The 18190-nt window shown below is 47.1% G+C and overlaps 1 protein-coding gene across 1 annotated transcript in view; it reads right to left on the minus strand.

Annotated features, from left to right (window-relative positions):
• Window positions 1-18190, minus strand: part of LOC119463851 (uncharacterized) — a 37442-nt gene that overhangs the window by 10986 nt on the left and 8266 nt on the right. The window contains exons 6-9 of the mRNA XM_049655409.1: window positions 14250-14372; window positions 12691-12922; window positions 6687-6729; window positions 5331-5468 (exon numbers count right to left, since the gene is read on the minus strand). Coding sequence (XP_049511366.1) covers window positions 5331-5468; window positions 6687-6729; window positions 12691-12922; window positions 14250-14372 — 536 coding nt within the window. The remainder of the gene's footprint in view (window positions 1-5330; window positions 5469-6686; window positions 6730-12690; window positions 12923-14249; window positions 14373-18190) is intronic.

Here is an 18190-nt window from a genome sequence, read left to right on the forward strand (position 1 = left end):
TGAACGACGGTAACACAAAGGTTGCATAAAGGAGGGCCACTGCAGGAAACATAAAAACAGTGGCCAAATTTCAACACTTAGGAAACATAAAGGATGTTTCCTCGTGTGACCTCCAGGAAACATACAGTAAACATGAAGGGCATAGCCATTTTCATAGGGGACTGTTGCATATAGCAGTTGCATGCTGCATGTAGCTGGACTTGGTTAACTCAAGCAGGCTAGGTGACTATTTGTCACCACCCCGCTTCGAAGGGGATGCCTATAAACCACCATCATCAACGTACCATGCCGCGGGTTAGGGGATGTGACATGTTCGCGACGTAGTCTGGATACCTGTGGCGGATACGTTATGGCGCCTGCCTCGCAAGCTACCAACCGCTGCTGAAGAAGCGAATCGTAGAGCTACGCGCGGGGTTGCAACCAGGCAACATCGGGCTCAGCAAACCGCTCTGCAGAGAGCAGCACAAGCCGCAGCTCACTGTCCGACGCCGGGCGGACTGTTCAGATCGTTCTCGTGAAAACGACGCGAAGACCCTGTAGTGCGTCGCGCCGAAAATGGAGCTCCTATTGAGCTGCTCCTCCAGCTTACGCTGTGACTGTGCAGTGCGTGCCGCGCAGGCCTGTGACTTTTTTTTTCAGTTTGGCGCCAAAACACCAGCGCTGGTACGTCAGTGTGACGGGACGGATCCCAAAGTACTCTTTAGTATTTGGGCCTCGTTGGGGCTCAGTAATATTTGGCGAAACTTGCGAAGTTCAATCGTTATCTTTGAATAAGATGTATTCCATTTTTACCGATAAACAGTTAACCAGGCTCTAGCAGACGCCGCCGAAATTTGTGACGTCACGGCGCCCTGGCGCTGAAACTTGCAGGTGGCGTCTTTCCTTCTTGTGGCTTTTCTGGGCAACCAAGCCTCTCAAGAAGGCTCTGTGAATACGTGTCGTGCTACTGAAAGCGCTTCAGGAAATAGAAAATTCAGTAAAATTTGGCTACGTTAAATCGAGGTCTGACTGTACAAGTGAAAGTAATTTATTACGAGAAAAATAATGCAATAGCGATTTAGACGTAAATGCGAGAGGAATGCGTCAGCACTACGACGCACATCTTTGAAGTCCCGGATCCATGACTTAAAAGCTCATTCACCACATTGCAAAGTGCTGTTCAGGAGCTCACTCGACACACGTCCTGCCTCTTCGAGCAGCGAAGAGCAATTGACGATGGTCCGGAGCAGACCAACGTCAGTTACACTATATTTTAATATATAGATGCCTGTACCACGTGACCGGCTTCCCACACTTCACACACATACACTTTTTTCCACTTAGACACTCGTAATGCTAACGCATTATAAGTGGCTGATAGGATGCATTAGTCTGACCTGTATGCATTCAAATGTCGTCTGCACGCCTTCATGCAATGACTCGGCTGTATTCGATAGCCGAACACTAACTGAGTGTTTTTTCTAATATTAGACGATAATGTATAGGAATGTTTTTCAGCGCGTATATGCTGGTTAAGGAATAGCTATTCGGTGAATGCTGGACAGGGCTTGCCTGGCGGCATGGTACTCGAATGGGTATGAAGTAAAATGAAATATTAAGCACACCGCACCTCACAGACACGCGGTATGCACAAAATGAACTACCACACGCAATATACAAACTAGTTGAAAAAATTAGGTGTGGCTTTGCTATCGCAAACACCAATGACCAGCAGAGCTGAGTGGAAGCCTCGGCAAAGTTGTGCGAAGTTAGTTGCACCAAACTGTCCGTCTCGATGGGTTAGGCGTCTGAGGCACATGCAGGGCAGGCGAGGTGTGATCAAGCGCTCCTCCACGGCGTTTAGCTTCGGCAGGTCTTTGGGCATCGGAGGGTAGCGGTATCCGGTCATCACACTCATGATCGGAACCCTGACTTCTAGCAGATAACACCTTTAGATCGGCGATGTCCTCATTATTGGGGAAGCTCTTCTGAAGCATCACGATTGCTTTCACACGACATTCACCAGTCCGCACGCCGTTAATATTGTACAACTTGTTGATAAACCACAATCTACCGCCGACTTTGCAGCTATCGCCAAACTCCACGTTAAACAACTCAAGTTGAAACCTTACGTTGGCGCCTTCCATCCATTTCGTTGACGTCATTGGAAGTTTCCCATCACGGGCAGTCCGGGATTGTTCAGTCTTCGCTGTCGCTAAGAATTTCAAGTTCCTCTCGATGAGCTTCGCGATACCTCGATGCCGATGCTCGTTCGTTGGCGAGAAACTCGGGATCTCCATTTCTTCGCCGACGCTTGGTCTACGCTTCTCTTGCTCTAACACTGTCATCTTCTCATCGGCGATAATTGGCTTCAACTTCCCTTGCCCGTTGCTCGGGATCGGCTATGGGTTTCCTAGCACGCTCACGAGCCGCTTCTCTACGGAGTTCCAATCGAGTGGCTTCTTTTTCGGGAGTTCTAGCGGTCGGCTTCGCCATTGCGCTACGTCGAGAAAGTCTAGGGCGAGAGAAAGGCCCGCTGATGTGAGAGCGCGCCTGTTACTAGGGGGCGCTGACGTCATTACTAACGTCATTCCATGTGCGCTCGGCGCGGCTGTGCATTGGCTCGCTCCCGCTCAACTCCGCCCTGCAACCTGTGCCGCCGGTCCGCCTCTCCACTCGACTCCCTGCTCCTCCCTCGCCATACTCTCTTCCATCTCGAGAGCTTTCCCCCTCTCGCCATACACTTATCCCTTTCCCGACTTGGCTATGCTGCGAACATCGCTGCGCACGGACCAAGCTCGACTTTAACCGCTCCGCTGTAACATGTAATCGAGACCAGTGTCTCCAAGGAAGGCTAAACGTGTTTTTCTAGCGCAGAATGCACATGCAGCATTCGTCCATAGCCAAGCGCGTGCCTTGATAAGTCATGAAACGAGTACGAACAAGCAAATAAGACATGATACGCAGACAGAAAAAAATCCGAGGACATCTAAGCACTTCTTATGAGTTGTGAATGGAAAAGCATCAATGTCCAGTTGAACTCAGTAATGAACTCCTCGCCGGCAAGCGAGCGCATTGAGACGCTTGGCGCGTTTTCATTTGACCTTACCGAGGCACAGTTAGAACGCCGGCGAGAGCTTGCGCGGAGAAGGAACGCGCGGATAACACAGCCTTCCGAGCGTGAGGGTGACGTGGCGTCGCGGTGATGCCCTCTCCCCTCACGCAACACCTGGCGCGCTAGTGCGGGAGACACAGGTGCTCCCTCTCGCCAGCTCTGCTCTGTCGAGGCGCGCTCGTGACGTCGCGTCGCAGCCAATGGGATTTTACCTGCCGTTTCGCGGCTACCAATAACAGACGCCGGCTTTGTCGCTCAATGAGCCATTTGACACTTTCGCATCAATCATCGACGGACAATGTTTACGAAACTCACAGGGCTCGCCGTTTGGCGAGCAAACACTTGCGGGTCCATCGACGCAGCGCGGTATGTGCCGGCCTTCTGCTCGTGAGTTAAGAGGCTCACCTAAACAATTCCGCTTAACAGTCAATATGCCTCCAGGTGGTCCCTTCTCCGAAGTGTGAACAAAACACAATTTTCCATCGTTGAGTCAACGTTGTCAGTAATTTTCCGGCCTGTCCCACCTTTTTAAGGCAATTTCTTGGATTCATCAATGTGAAAGGGCTTCGCAGTTGCGAGTTCCTCGCACAGTCAGTAGCTGCATTTACGCCAAATATAATTTCGTTTTGCTCTCTCGCGCTGCATGTGTCTGGAAACAAGGCAGCTGAACAACGTGCGCGCAAAGCACTGAAGTGCAGGTGAACAATAACACGCTTTTTATGCTCACACGCACAGCTTCCCAAAAACAGCACAAGCTACAATAGCCTATAAATATATAGAACGCTCCAGCTGGCAGCGGTTTCGCTATGCAGTTGGAATGTCTGCCAAAGAAATTTCGCTGCTTAGTATAGCAAGAAAGATGCTAACATGAACTGGAAGCAAGGGGCACATCCCTTATATTTGATCGTATCACGAACATGCACCTATAGTAAACTATTAGACAAAAAGTTTTTTTTTTGCTTGGATAACTTGGTTGTCAAAAATGCCTGACCCGAAGTACTCTGTTGTTATGAACACGCTACTAAAAGGGCTCGATAAAAGGGCTCAAGGCTCTCAGTAAGGAAGAGCCCTAACGAAGCACTCACTTCCTGTTGCCGACGCGGAGCTGGATTTTACATGGCAACGAGTGTGCTCAAGCTAGCAACAAAATTCTCTGCCGTCCTCGGCTGCGCTTCGCTTCTCATGGCACCCCATTTTGGAACTCTAATAGAGTACCGTTGTCTGCCAGTTGTGCTAAGTTGCGCCCAACATTTCTGTCCTTCCATCGCTCATTACGCGGTTTTTAATTTCCTCTGTTCATCTTCGGCATCGCGCTTTGCAGCACGGCGATCACGCACTTGCTCAGCAAGACGGCAGAACGCGGGGACCCCAACCACGTGACCCACCCGATAGCGGGTTACGTTATCTCCACGATCGGCCCTGAAGAATGAGTAATGCATTCATAGAAGCTAACGCTTTCTTTGATAGTCATAACGGCCTGTGTCTAGCAAACTAGAAAAAGAATCATAACAAGATATGACAAATCGCTTGCGACAGATACCACAATTCCATGGCTTGAACGGTATCACTCGGAGAGGCGGACATTACATGCACGAGAAACTGAAATAGATTATCAAGTTATTACCCATATGTCAGTAATTACCTTCTAGCTAATCGCCATGGGAGACTCTGACATTACCGAGTCTGAGCAGTCGAGCTCTCAACGTAATGTGCCCTTCGAAGGAATTGTGAAGCTGGCACCAGTTTTGAGACGTCCGTGCCCAAATGTGCGAGAAAATGCTTTGGTGTTCCGGTGCACTTCATCAAATGGCGTTTTAGTAAAAAAATGTAAGTGACACAGCAGTGCAATTACCTCGCCGCAAGTTTGAAGGAGTTCATCTGAAAACTTTTTCTGGCAACAAAATTCATTCGAAGCTTTCGGGGCTTCAGAACTCACCTTCTTAATTTAATCAATTTCAACATGCTACCTGATGTGATTATTAAAAAAAGCAGATAACTGAAATTTCGATTATTAGCAAAGTCTTTGCTGCCATTTTTATGCCGGTAATTTCCAACTCTACAAGTCATCACCTCAGGCATCAGAATTTATGCTGTTTGCCATAGCCGGTTTATAAAAATATGATTAGCAACAAAACACCTGACTTCTAGTGCTCGCATTACAACGCAATTGGTCGTAATTCACTATACTTGTTTTTGTCAGCATTTATAGAAATAGTTTGTTATGTCATTCCCTTACCTCTGCGCAAAAGATGTTGGCGAAAAACAGAGAAACTGCGAGAAATTCGTTGACTGCCATTACGCTCCCGACCTGCGAGACAATACTAAAAAAAAGTATCCATAACCGCCCTTTGCTACCACGGTGTTCACAATGGGACTATAGCCATTTTGTGAGCAGCTGTGTTATGGTCACTTTTGAATGCTGTGAATTTTCGCCTTACTTCTTGTGTATTCGTTTCGTTCTATACATCTGCAACGTACTTATTGTGCGACACTCTTGAAATGAATCATTACTAGGGTACGGGCACAACACATTGTTTTAAGGTGCTCAGTTGGCCAAGTTGGTAGACATTCACGTCGCTTGCAGGGCAATGGTTACGTAAACGCAGGAGATTACATATTGCTAGCCTTGAAGAACGACCCGTTTCTCAGGATATGGCGAGCTGTTTTAAGCGAAGCTTTATAGGCTCACAAGTTTCGGCTGGCGGTGGTGGTGGAGGTGGTGTCACGCTGAAAAGTGGGCTGATCCTGGCGATAGTGCAGAAAGGGTCCAAGCTCATACCAGGGACAAAAAAGAAAAAGAGAAAGAAAGAGAGCAAGAAAGAAGGAAAGAGACAAAGAGAGAGAGTCAAAGAAAAAGAAAGAAGATCACCAGCCCTTCCACTGTCGAGAAAATGGGGGTAAGCGAAGGTTGTCGTGTGTGTACTCGACCTACTACTTTCCCTTCCCTTTCCTACTACTTTTCGTTCCCTCTCGTGGTACTTTTCGTTCCCTTTTCTTCTACTTTTGTTTGCCTTTCGTGCAACTTTTCCTTCCGTTGCGTTGTACGTTTCCTTCCCTCGATGCATACATTTAATAAACGTTAGGTTTCATTATCCTGCATGTCGTGAACATTACGTTACCCTGACGAAGGCCAGATACGCATACGACAAGCTTCGCTTAGCCCCTTTTCTCGACAGGGGAAAGGCTGGTGAATATTTGCTCATACTTACTGAGCAATATTTCAGAATGGTTGTGAGCGCAGAAGAAATTCTTGAAAGCTTATTAAATTCTGATCAAACATACAGCAGTAACCAGAAGAACGATTCCCTTTCTTGCAGTTTATTTATCGCTGAACATGGATAGTTGCTGAAAAGTTAATCAACATTACACGCTTGTTTAGGTAACTACTTGAATGGTAATATTCCGAAGCTTAAGCTTGCGGAGTCATGGTAAATTCGGACTACGTTTGTTGATGTTACTGCCATTTTTTTCCCGCACCAGTCTGCAGCTGGGATAGAATGTTATTGCATGTAGGAAAACGGTTAGTCATGTTGTCACGCGCTGAGGATATTTTTGCACAAGGGTTCATCCGAGCTAATTAGTCCACGCTTACCTTGATGAACAGCGCCGACAGCTGGAGAAGGAACTGGGATACACTGTAACATAATTTACGCCCTTAAATGTGAATAAGAATGTAAATACGTCTGTGACTCACACCCTTTCTTCCTGTTTGACTGTAAGGGTGTTTGTTATGAACAAATTTACACCCTTATTCTCTTTTAAGGGCGTAAATTATGTTACAGTTTAGGAGATATTCCTGCATGGAGTCGGCAGACGACACAAAATCAGGCAGATGACAGATCGTGTACAGTTTTCTTGTCAGCAGGCCTTTAAACAGTACCTAAACAGCTGACGCGTCCACCTGGTGGCTATCTCTAGGACGTTTCAGCATGCCGCCTCCGGGATTTTTCAGCGCGCTCAGCGGGCAGCCGCTAATCTCGAAGGTCATGCGGACGAGCCGCGCGTTCTGGGCGCTGCGTCACTTCCGGTCAGTGGTAATGGCTGCGTGAGCATTGCAGTTTCGGAATCAAAAACGGCTGTTATTTGCGAGATTTTCGGGACGGTTTCGCTCCTATTTCAAACGGTAAATGTTGCACGGAGGCGGTGGTATATTTACACTATCTTGAACTAGGTATTTTACGTGGTCCAAAATTTCATTGCTGGGGGCGTTTCTCATCGTTCCATGTAACTTTCGCTAAGAGGAACAGGTTAATCTCGCTCCTGATAGTTCCATTAAACTAAGTGAAATATATTTGCGAAAATTACAAGAAAATCAACTTTCAGATAATACTATTGCGATTATGTCTTGTTTTTTTTTTTGCGATGAAGTGTTGCAACAGTATTTCAGCGTCCTGGTGCTGGCCTATCAGTAAAACACATGTCATTGTTCTTTGCTTACCTTGTTCATGCACGCTTTTAGCTGGGACAAGGTGTTGAAAACGATGGACACATCAGCAGCTGCTAGCTTCTACAATGGCGAGGTATTTGAACTCTTGGCGGGGATGAAGCACAATGGTGACGATGAACTCCTGTATAGACAGGCGTGCGGTGGTCTTTTTCATTTTTTTTTCGGGCGAGGCCAGGCATTCACGGATGCTATTTGTTTTAGAACGTTGCGAACAAAGCAGTGCTATTTTGTGACGGAAGTTTAGCGAAAACACAGCAGTAGCGTCTTCTGCTGCTCGATGTGTCGCCCTTTCCACGAGGCATGCTACGCCATCTAGCGGTCTATGCGGGGCGCGTTTGTGAATTCGAACACGAATGTTTGAATATGTATGACGCTGGTTCGATTCATACTGGCACAGGATAAATGTTGAAGGATTCTTTTTGTCATTGAAGATCGGTACATGCCCTGTGTCACATAACCACTTACCCAAGTTGGTCCGACTTTTGGTTTCTAACCCAGTCACCTCAGGACAAAGTCCGATGTTCTCCCCATCAGACGATGTGATCCAAGTTGGCGGGAAAACGGTTAACTACACAGCACAGCACAGCACAGATAGCGCAAAAGGGCTTCAGGTATCCTAAGAAAGCTACGCGCATTAAAAAAGAGAACCAGCGGCATCCGGATTAGCAAAGTAACGTAATTGCCACTGAACCAACTCATCAGGTAAACGATATGAATTGAATTGTTTCTCTCGGCATTTTGAAGATTACCCGTGTTTTCCATGCAGTTTCTGTACCACTTGAAATGAATTTCATGGAAGGTCTACATCATTTCCATAGCCTCAACCTGGAGCCGATGTTTCGGCAAAAGGACTTGAAGACCTGAAGTGATGAACTGATGACTTGAAGCCACCTATCACTATTGATTACACCAAGTCTCCATAACCGTCGATCCCTTGGTCTCCATCTCTGTTGGTCACTTCAAATGTCATCTTTCTATGAAGTCATTGTCTCATATGGATTTAATAAAAAATATCCTGTCCCATTCCACCCTGTCAAAGCGGACGTACGGCGAAGCTGTTGGCGACGTTAGGCAAGCAGAAGTGACATTAGAGGACGTTACACAAGCACCACCACCACAAGCGACCTACGTCATGCGCGCGCGCGTGTGCGGAAGTGCAGCATACGTCCTCATTCTTCTAGGGCGTCCGTCAAACGAAAGTGCCTTATTGAACAAAATTAATATTTAAAAGTAAACTACGTCATAAGATGCGTAAAGTACGGCCTAAACACAAGCTGCAGACATGATAGCTTCGGATTGTTATTGAAATATTCGAGAAAACGTAAATCTGTTACGCGGAAACGGAAAGACAAAGCCTTTTGCAGCTGCCATTTAAGGTCTTATTAAGCGGCCGCAGTTCGCATTAGGTGGCCGGTACCGTTAGCCCAGCATACTTCCGCATTCTTGTAGGCCCTCCGCCTAGCGCCAGTGTTTCATTGAAGTAATTGGAAAACGTCAGTAAATTCGTAAAGTACGATTTACACACACCCTGCATACACGATAGCATCGCATTGTAATTCTAGCTGCCATTTACTTTAAAACGAAGCTGTTAGCCTCTAGTTGGTCGGGATTTTTCGTGGCGTGCTCACACAAAAACAAACGGTAGCTGGAAGGCTTTGTGGTTAAGGTTTCTTACAGCAGAATTATGTTTTCTCGTGTGTTCGAATTGCAATCCGATGCTATCATGTCCGTAGGTTGTGTGTAAGTCGTGCATTACCAATTTTCTGACACATTATACTTTGAGCGATTTGATTAGTTCAATAGCGCACTTGCCCCAGGCGGAGGGCCCAAGAACAAACGGCAGGTGGAATGCTTTGTGTTTGAGTTTCCCCGTAACAGAGTTAGGTTTTGTCCTATATTCAAATTACAATCCGATGCTGTCATGTCTGCAGGTTTTGTGTAAGTTGTAAATTACCAATTTTCTGACGCAGTTTACTTTGAGAGACTCAATCAGTTCAATAACGCACTTGCGCTAGGCGGAGGGCCTACAGGAATGACGATGTGTGCTGTGTTAACTGTGCCGTCACGTATAGTGGCCGCGGTCACTCAGACAGACCTCTAGCGGCAGCAGCAAAAGGGCTTTGTCTTTTAGATTCCGCGTAACAGATTTATGTTTTCACGTATATTCAAATAACATTCCGAAACTGTCATGTCTGCAGCTGTGTGCAAGTCGTACTTTGTGCATTTTCTGATGGAATTTACTATCAAACATTCAGTTAGTTCAATAATGCTCTGGAGCTTGGCGGAGGGCCTGCAAGAACGAGATGTACGCTGCACTTCCGGACACGTAAAACTGCGTATGCTGCTGTTTCGTTACTGAAGACCGTTTAAAAGTCATAGTTTGGCGTACGCAAAGCATTTGGGTACGCCATAGTATAGCTGTTACAATATGCATATGCGCAGAATACTATAAATACTTTTGAGGGTTTCGGACACATCCCAACTTTTGGGTATAGTGCTGAGGGGCTTACCTATAGCTGGCGTGACAAGATGGCGGCACCCAGGCTGCCTGCTTAGATCCGAGTTCGGCATTGCTGCTTGCTGTATTTGGGATGTACTGTTGTCATTACTTGAGACCAGCCGCGTCGTTTTCGACGCTGCTAGGCTTAGCGAAAAACGCCACCATTGCCGCGAAGGTGCGTTTGAATTTTGATATACCAGATGGCGCCTCAGCATTCGGCGTTGGCCAAATCTGTTTGCCACGCGGGAGGCTCTACTAAAGTTTAATTGACAACTTGCGTATAGTGAGCCGTAGCCGCGTTGCATCCATTCACGTAAACAGGTGAAAAGCCGCGCTTAAACAGTTCATTCATTCATTCATTCGTTCATTCATTCATTCATTCATTCATTCATTCATTCATTCATTCATTCATTCATTCATTCATTGAAGAAGTGGCAGGCCCTCCGTTTGATTACTCAGACAACGATTATTGACCAACTCCATTTTCCTCTCCGCCGATAATGTTTGTATCCATGTCCTCCTCATCCTCGATAGCCTCGTTCGGGCTACGGCGGACTTTTTCCCAGGGGCTGTCAGTTCACGCTGGCCACCTTGAGTCGATTTTGAAAGAAAATGCTTGTCACGACACCGAGCACGTTGTGAGGCTGGTTGGTGATGATACCGTCGACACCAAGCCTGCGACAAAAGATACAGAACAAAAAAATATACGCACCTACCAAAATCGGACAGAATCATTAATCATGAGAATCATTTGAAAATAGCTGGCTATCCAGCACTGTATTAAATTCTGTAAGGCGTCACTATACTCGCAGACAACTTTTCCTGGCTATGAAGCGAAGGCTACGGGGGCGGAACTTCTACACGTGTATTCGTACGCAAAGTAGTCCGGGCGAGTTTGGCACCGGTCTCGTTTTCGATTTTTTTTCTGACCTTCCATAGCTACGTTACGTTAGTGAATGCAGACACGGTTAACGCGTCCTGAATTTCTGAAAGCAATCGAAGTTTATGGACATTCCACATGTATCGAGTTGTAAACAGCGAGCAACGAATCCTGCGTCATAGCCACGAACCGGCCGTATGATCTCGGCCACGGCGTTAGATATACTTCTAACACCGTGATCTCGGCATCGGTGAGAACGCACAACCGACGCGGGCATCGGTAGAGACACGAGACGGTCACTTCAGGAATCGCCCGACGTTTGTGCGCAGGCGCGAGTAAAAGCGGGTGCGAGAGAGAAAATCTGGGGGCTTTTGCTCCTTGAATATCTGACTTTGCCTAGATACTACGGAGGAGAAGTTTCTTTGTTCGTTTTGTATGCGTTTGTCTCTAGGCGTGACGGCATTGCGGAGTGAGGTCGTGTGTGTGCGTGTGGACGCCGTGCGTCGTCCACAAGTTTTCTCCGTGCGTCTCCTCGGATGTTGCTGGCGCAGTGCAATTTCGTGGATGATTATTGGGGACATTGCGCGCACTGGCCATGCCCATGCGCGAATTTGTTTACGCTCCGACGCTGGCTACCGGCGCGGTGAACCAGGTGATAGCAGTGGGCACTGACGCCCCGTTTGGTCATCGCTGTGCCTAAAGGTACTACGTCGGACAGAATTTCTCCGGCATGAAAGAATTTCTCTGGTACTACGTTGGACGGAATTAATCCGGCATGACTGACTCAGCACGAGCGCCGGAGTCAGTCATGCTGGATTATACCTAGGTCGCGCCTTACGGCGCTCTACTTTCACGACAACATCACTGGTTATCCCGTGGGCGCAGTAGGGGCTCCAGCACGGACCGGGCCGGCTGTCCTGGAGCAGTATCTTCCAACTTTTCGACGTGCCTCATTCTGACCGACGTATTGGCATACGTCCGACGTATAGCCTTAGACACAGCGATCACCAAATGAGCCAACTCGCTGTTGAACTGTATGGCGGGCTGCAGCCGCACATTGCGGCGGAAAATAAGCGTCTTCTCTCACAGTGCATGTCTTGAATTCATGTTAAATAACACCTTTCTCTGTAGAGTGTGCCTATTGGGATCCGCTGCGAGAGGTTCGGTGTGTGATCTTTACAATGAAATGACCTTCATAACGAAGGATACTTGAGGACCCGAGTGCTTAGTTATAAAGGCGCTTGACTGTAGCTCTTCACATGTGGTGGCGAGAAGTACGAGCCGCCAGGACACTTAAGTATACTTGCAGCGTCATCAACTGTACCCAGGCTTCACCTCACCAATTGCATACAGTGCAGTGAAACCAGTGAGTTTGGTTTAACGGCGATACTTTATTTTTCTTTTTGTAGTGAACGCGCTTCGTGCAGAGTTAGTGATCCAGAAACTTTGTTCCATAGGTTTCTTTTTTCAAACTTACGCGGATTTCACTAATTGCTGTAAAAGAATGAAGCCCTTAATACATATTCTTCTTGTAGCATTTGTTAGAACTTGACTTTCACTTAAAACGCCATACATTTCATTCAACACCATCCATTGGCTCTGTAACGAGAACATTTCGTTGTTCCTCATGTACTTCAACAGCGAAATGGGAATATAGGCTGCGAGTTAATGATTCATTCAGTAGTTAGCCTCGTTCCGTTCGCCGAAAAAAGTGCCCGAGAATTATCCGAAGCGCCAAGCCATACACTGCGACAACTGCCGTGGCTCACCTGATGCTCTTCTCTATGTAATAGGGCAGGTCGATCGTCCAGTGGTACACCTTGTCGACGTAGCCGTCCTCACTGTCTCGTAACTTGACCGCCGCTTTAAGCCTGTCCACAGGCATGAGGAAACGCAGGCAGTTGGAGAGGCCGTCGCCTTGCCACCTGTGACCATTGATGCCTAGCCTCTTGTACATACGTGCGATGCTTTTCAGTGGGTCGTTCATTCCCACGTCGAAACCTGCGCAACCAAGGCAAATGTAGGTTATAAGGGGCTTCTCACCTATGTTTGGGCGTATCAAACGGACAGGCGGGGTGCGTACATAGCACTGTGGCGGTCGTGCGTGCAAAGTAATTGACCGATTTACGCCGTGAGGGCATCTGGAAATTCAAAACTAAACTCAACACACCCTTCTTCTCGTAGGAGCCACGATGCGCGCCGGTGAGATGACGTCACACGCGCGGCCCTTCTACGTCACACGTGCGGTGTACTTAGAGCATAAACTGACACCAGGAGAGCGAGAAACTCGGAGGTTTCTCATGAAACGCTGAGTTCTAAACGGTTTCTGCAACTGGTTCGGGAAGTAGAAAAAACGTGAAAGAAAGAACAAAAAGAAAAAGAAAAAAGTTTCGGGGGTTGTGACGTCTTCTGTGATATGGAAGAAAACAGGCGGAGAGTGTCGCTTGCAGGTGCTTGTCAAAGCAACGTGAGATAACTTGGCTTGCAGGGAGAAAAGCTCGCCTCCTCTCAACATAGCCTCGGGACATTTAATTTGCTAATATCTCAGCTACTACTCAGCCTTTGTTAAGAATTCCTGTGGCAGAACGCTGACTGGGGACTGCGCTTTATTTAGTTCATATATGATGTACATACTTTCCGGCGGAGCCTGGTAATGGGCCCAGAACGAGAACAGCTGTTTACGCCACGTGACCTGTTAACAATTTTTCTTGAAGGGGCCGGAGGAGTTAGCACGTGAGGAAACTCACAATGTACCTACCAAAATGTTCACTGTTGTTAACTAAATAAGTCGAACGAGCAGTTTGTGAGTTCGCGGAATGGTCTGTTGTACAGTAAGATCAAAATCACAGATAAATGAACATTTTCGTAGCTCCTTAGTTGCTACAATGGATATGTATTGTGGAATGAAGGCGCAGTGATTTCGTGCAGTTGTGATTCTGGTCGCAATGGATCTATATGCCTAGAAAGAAATATGAAATCTATGCTAAAAAAAGAACACGAAAGAAAACAATCAAACAAACAAACACACAAACACGGTGTGCATATTTTAAGACATTTTGCGGAGGTGTACTTTATTGGACGCGTAATATGAACATCTCTGACTTGCATTGTCACTGATCGAGTGTGAGTGTAATTTTAATCATGTTCTTTCGTCACAGACGGTCTTCCGTTCGAGGCTGTACTTAGCGGGATGGTATAGCTACCTTAAACTCAACATATTGCGTCTGACCTGTAAACGTTGCACACATAACGTTAAACTACTCCTTGAAATTGTGTAGAAATATTAAACACGTTATGCAGGCCTTCAGATCACGCGATAAGTTCATACCAATGTTGGGTAAAAGATCCGCATGTCCCTTCTCCTTCAAAAATGCCAGGGCCCCTCTGGTGACGTCACGGTCCTTGACGTAGCCGATGGAAAGCAGCACGTTCATTCGGTCCATCGGCAACACTGCAAAAGTTCACTGTAAGCGTACACATAAAGAAGAATTCCGAAAATGTGTGCGGTTAGAGTCATACTCTGAGAGTAGCTGTATCCTCCTCAGACCCGAACACAACCATGGGATAAAATCACTCTCAATGTGGTTTTATTGTCTACTGTTATGTTATGAACTTGAAAAAACAATTTTAAAAATTTAAATCCCAAGGTTAGATGGCAAAAGGTGCGTGTCCGTGTACGCGAAAAAAATACATATCTCCAGCATCTCCTCATATTTGCTATGTTAAAAACTGCATTTAATTGCTTAAAAGCAGAGGTGAAGATGGAACTAGGGGTGGTAACAGACTCGGAAGCAACATTGCCATGTTGCTGCCGGGTCTGTTATTTTTACACAATCTCAGTGATTTCGAAGCACACCTTAAGGTTGCTTTTGCCATCTGGGACGACACAGAGGTCTAGGTCAATTGAGCGACAAAGTTCTCGAAAGCGTATGACAAGAATATGAGTAAATGTCTTCTCTACAGTTACACATGCACCTTACTTCATACCCAGAATTAATGTTGCGTTATCACTTGCGAGTGAATTAAAAAAATATGTTGAAGGCAATGTGCAATGTATTGTACAAGGGCTCTTAGGAGGATATGTAGTCGTAAATGCAGGCGAAAAGGGAAGTTCATCGAATTAACAGAAGCCATTAGGTGCGCAAACGTTAAGTATGTATAATGCTTCTGGAGCGATGAGTGTGAGTAGACTTGTTAATGAGAGTGCCTTTTTAACACGAAAGTGTTTTATGCCGGGGTCCACCAAGACTTCACTGACGTATTTCCGTCACGGAAATACGTCATAATACAAAGAAAGAAACCAGAAGAAAAAGTTCCACAAACATGCAAAATTTAGAATTCGAACCCACGACCTCTCGGTCCGCGACGATAGATCGCCGAGCGTTTAACCCATTGCGCCACAAACGCATTTGCAGAGAGCTACACAGACGCGCCTTATATATCTAACACTCCTCCGTGTACCCGCGCTCTTGCTCGGGGCGGTGCCGCCGCCTACGAGCAGAAAAGAGAAGTACTGCATTATGACACTAACGCGCACCGACAGTGAACGCTTCGGTGGTCTCAGCACTACGACGCCTCGATGCCAGCATTCGAAGGGACGCTGGCATCAAGAAGCACTACCAACGCCACCTAGGTGGCGTTCACCGTACTCAGCACAGCGGAGCGTGGCCTCCGCAATTAGCTCTGAAAATGTTTCTGAAGTTGATCGCGGAGGCTGCAATTACGACGCGCTGTACGCGCTGATTTGACTCGGTGACGATTCAGTTACGTGCTTTGTCTTGCGCGTTGTATTAGTGTGTCAGTTACGTGCTTCGTCTTTCGCGTTGTGCTAGCGTGTGCAGCGTAGTGCAGCTTCCATATGCACGACGGTTGCTCATGGTCATCGACGTTGGTAGTCGTGATGGAGGAGACGTGCCACCAGGCGTCAGCGTGGGTGCATCAACGCCTAAGGGCGCTTTAGCCACAAAACACCAATAGACATTATATATCAATGTGCAATAAACATTACACTACTTCTGTGAAGACACGTTTCACTTTCGTGTTCTATACCGATTCCTATATAAGAGGGATCAACCACATTTTTTATTAGTACTGTTGCCTCGAATAATATATGATATTGGCCTTTTTTTTCGCGTTGTTGCCTTGAGCGTTTTCTATAACGTCGCTCTGTTGTTTTGACTGTTATGTTCTAATGTACGTACTTCAGCATGCATTAACCGCTCGTACATTCGTTGTTCTACACAGGGTATGCGAATCCAAACGTATACAAAGCTATATTACCAACGATATACATTGTTATCTTTCTGGCCGTTTGACCAGTGACTGTTTTCCCCTGGTTATCACTCGGAGCTAGATGTGCTACATGAGTCCTAAGTTTCTTAAATGTATGTCGCTGCTTCTACGGCGAGAGTCTTGTCTAATCAGAGTGCGCAAGCGACACGGACAGCGTCGTATCTTCTCGGATGCACTCGTATACAGCGAGCACCCGCGATTACTCTGCAAACTTCAGTGGTACACGTATAAGTAGCGGATAGACTTGATTTAGATTATAAATGTGCTCGTTTCTGCGGAAAGTTGCTAAAATATTTAAAAATGAAACTTTGGGTTTCTACGTGTCAAAACCACAATCTGATGATGAGGCACAATGCGGCGGGGGGGGGGGGAATTCCCGATTAATTTTGACCAGTTGGGGTTCTTTAATGCGCACCTAAACGTACACGAGTGCGCTTGGATTTCGACCCCATTGAAATGCGACCGCCGTGGCCGGGTTCAAACCCGCGATATCGAGCTGAGCAGCGTAACGCCATAACCCCACCCCCCTAAGATACAGCGGAGGGTATAGATGGGTATCTCGATGGGATTTTATCGGTCGCAAGTGCGGGCGACCGTTACTTTATCAAAGTTTAGCGACTGCTTGCTTCAGTGCCCCATCACGTACAAAGAGTAAATGACACGTGTTGGGCACAACGCTTTGTGATGATTTATTAGTGTTCAGGTTTGACTAGGAAGACGCATTCACACTGGCGATTGGCACAATTCTCTCGAACCTAAGACCACTACTGGCGACCAAGGAGCAACACGCGTTGACCGATTTTCAAGTAGGCAATCGCGGCCTGATTCTTGCTATTTATACCGACGAAGGCTTCGATATCGGTGCTGTTGGCACTTGCTTTCACTTTTGAAGGAGTTTGGTTCTTATGATTACGGGCATTGTACAAGACAGGACAGCACGAGAGACGTCCAATTTGCTTCAAGTAGGCAGCAGTTTCCTACTATGTGGACCGACCGGCCACAGGTGAGTTGAGATCTTCTATTGCTCAAGCTTGGCTCTCGCTACTTTTGACATAAGCGCTTTATTCTTGGATGTTCGTAACGTTCGCTGATGCCGAGCTTGTTGCAAGCAATCTTGGAATTTGCAGCGGAGGCCCTCGTCAGTCGCGCTTTCGCTATTCTTGACGCAACGGAGAAAGAAAATATAAAACGGTGGTGAGATGCGTCTAAGCTCACGCTGCCATCGCCACGTAACATAATCATCAGCGTATTCCGATGTGCTGCTTGTGCGCCGCGAATTCGTTCAGCAGCTATCTGACTCCAGTTGCTGAGCCAAAAAAAAAAAAAAATGAGAGAAAGAAAATGCTCAGTGAGCAACCGACACGACGTGGTTGCTTTTCGATCAAAGCGACCATTTGCGACCGTCGCATTGCAACCGACTCGTCGCGCGCCTTCCACGACTTGTTCGTGTGAGCAGCGAGCGAAGTGACCGTCGCACTGTTGTCTATCACTTAAACGCAAACTGAGCGCCGAGAACACACAGCACGCACAAATGCTCGAGCCGGCGAAGCACTTAGCGGGAAGCCGCCATATACGTCGTTGCAGCCGGAATAAAATACCGCCCCCCCCCCCCCCCCTTCTTCCTATGTCTCGCAACGTTGGTTGCCTCGCGCGCAGCGAAAGACGGCACACTTCCTGCCCTGCGTTCTTCCCTTTCGCGCGGACGAGAATGAGCCGCGCACTTGCACATGCGGCGTAGGGCGCGCGTCAACAGTGTTATCGCCCTTACACTTTATACGGAACCTCACGGCGACGACGATGGCGACGACGACGGCAGGATTCGCCTAGAGTGTCCATATAATTGCTGTCGCAATAAAAATTTCATCACCTGCGTTTTGAGACAAATTCTTCGCATTCACGTATGGACTCCAAGACCACATGCAGTCTGCGTATTTTTCGTTGTTATTGTTGCCCGTGTACAGTGATTGCTGGTGCTAA

This window comes from Dermacentor silvarum, chromosome 9 (genome assembly GCF_013339745.2).
Source record: "Dermacentor silvarum isolate Dsil-2018 chromosome 9, BIME_Dsil_1.4, whole genome shotgun sequence".
Classification (NCBI taxonomy): domain Eukaryota; kingdom Metazoa; phylum Arthropoda; class Arachnida; order Ixodida; family Ixodidae; genus Dermacentor; species Dermacentor silvarum.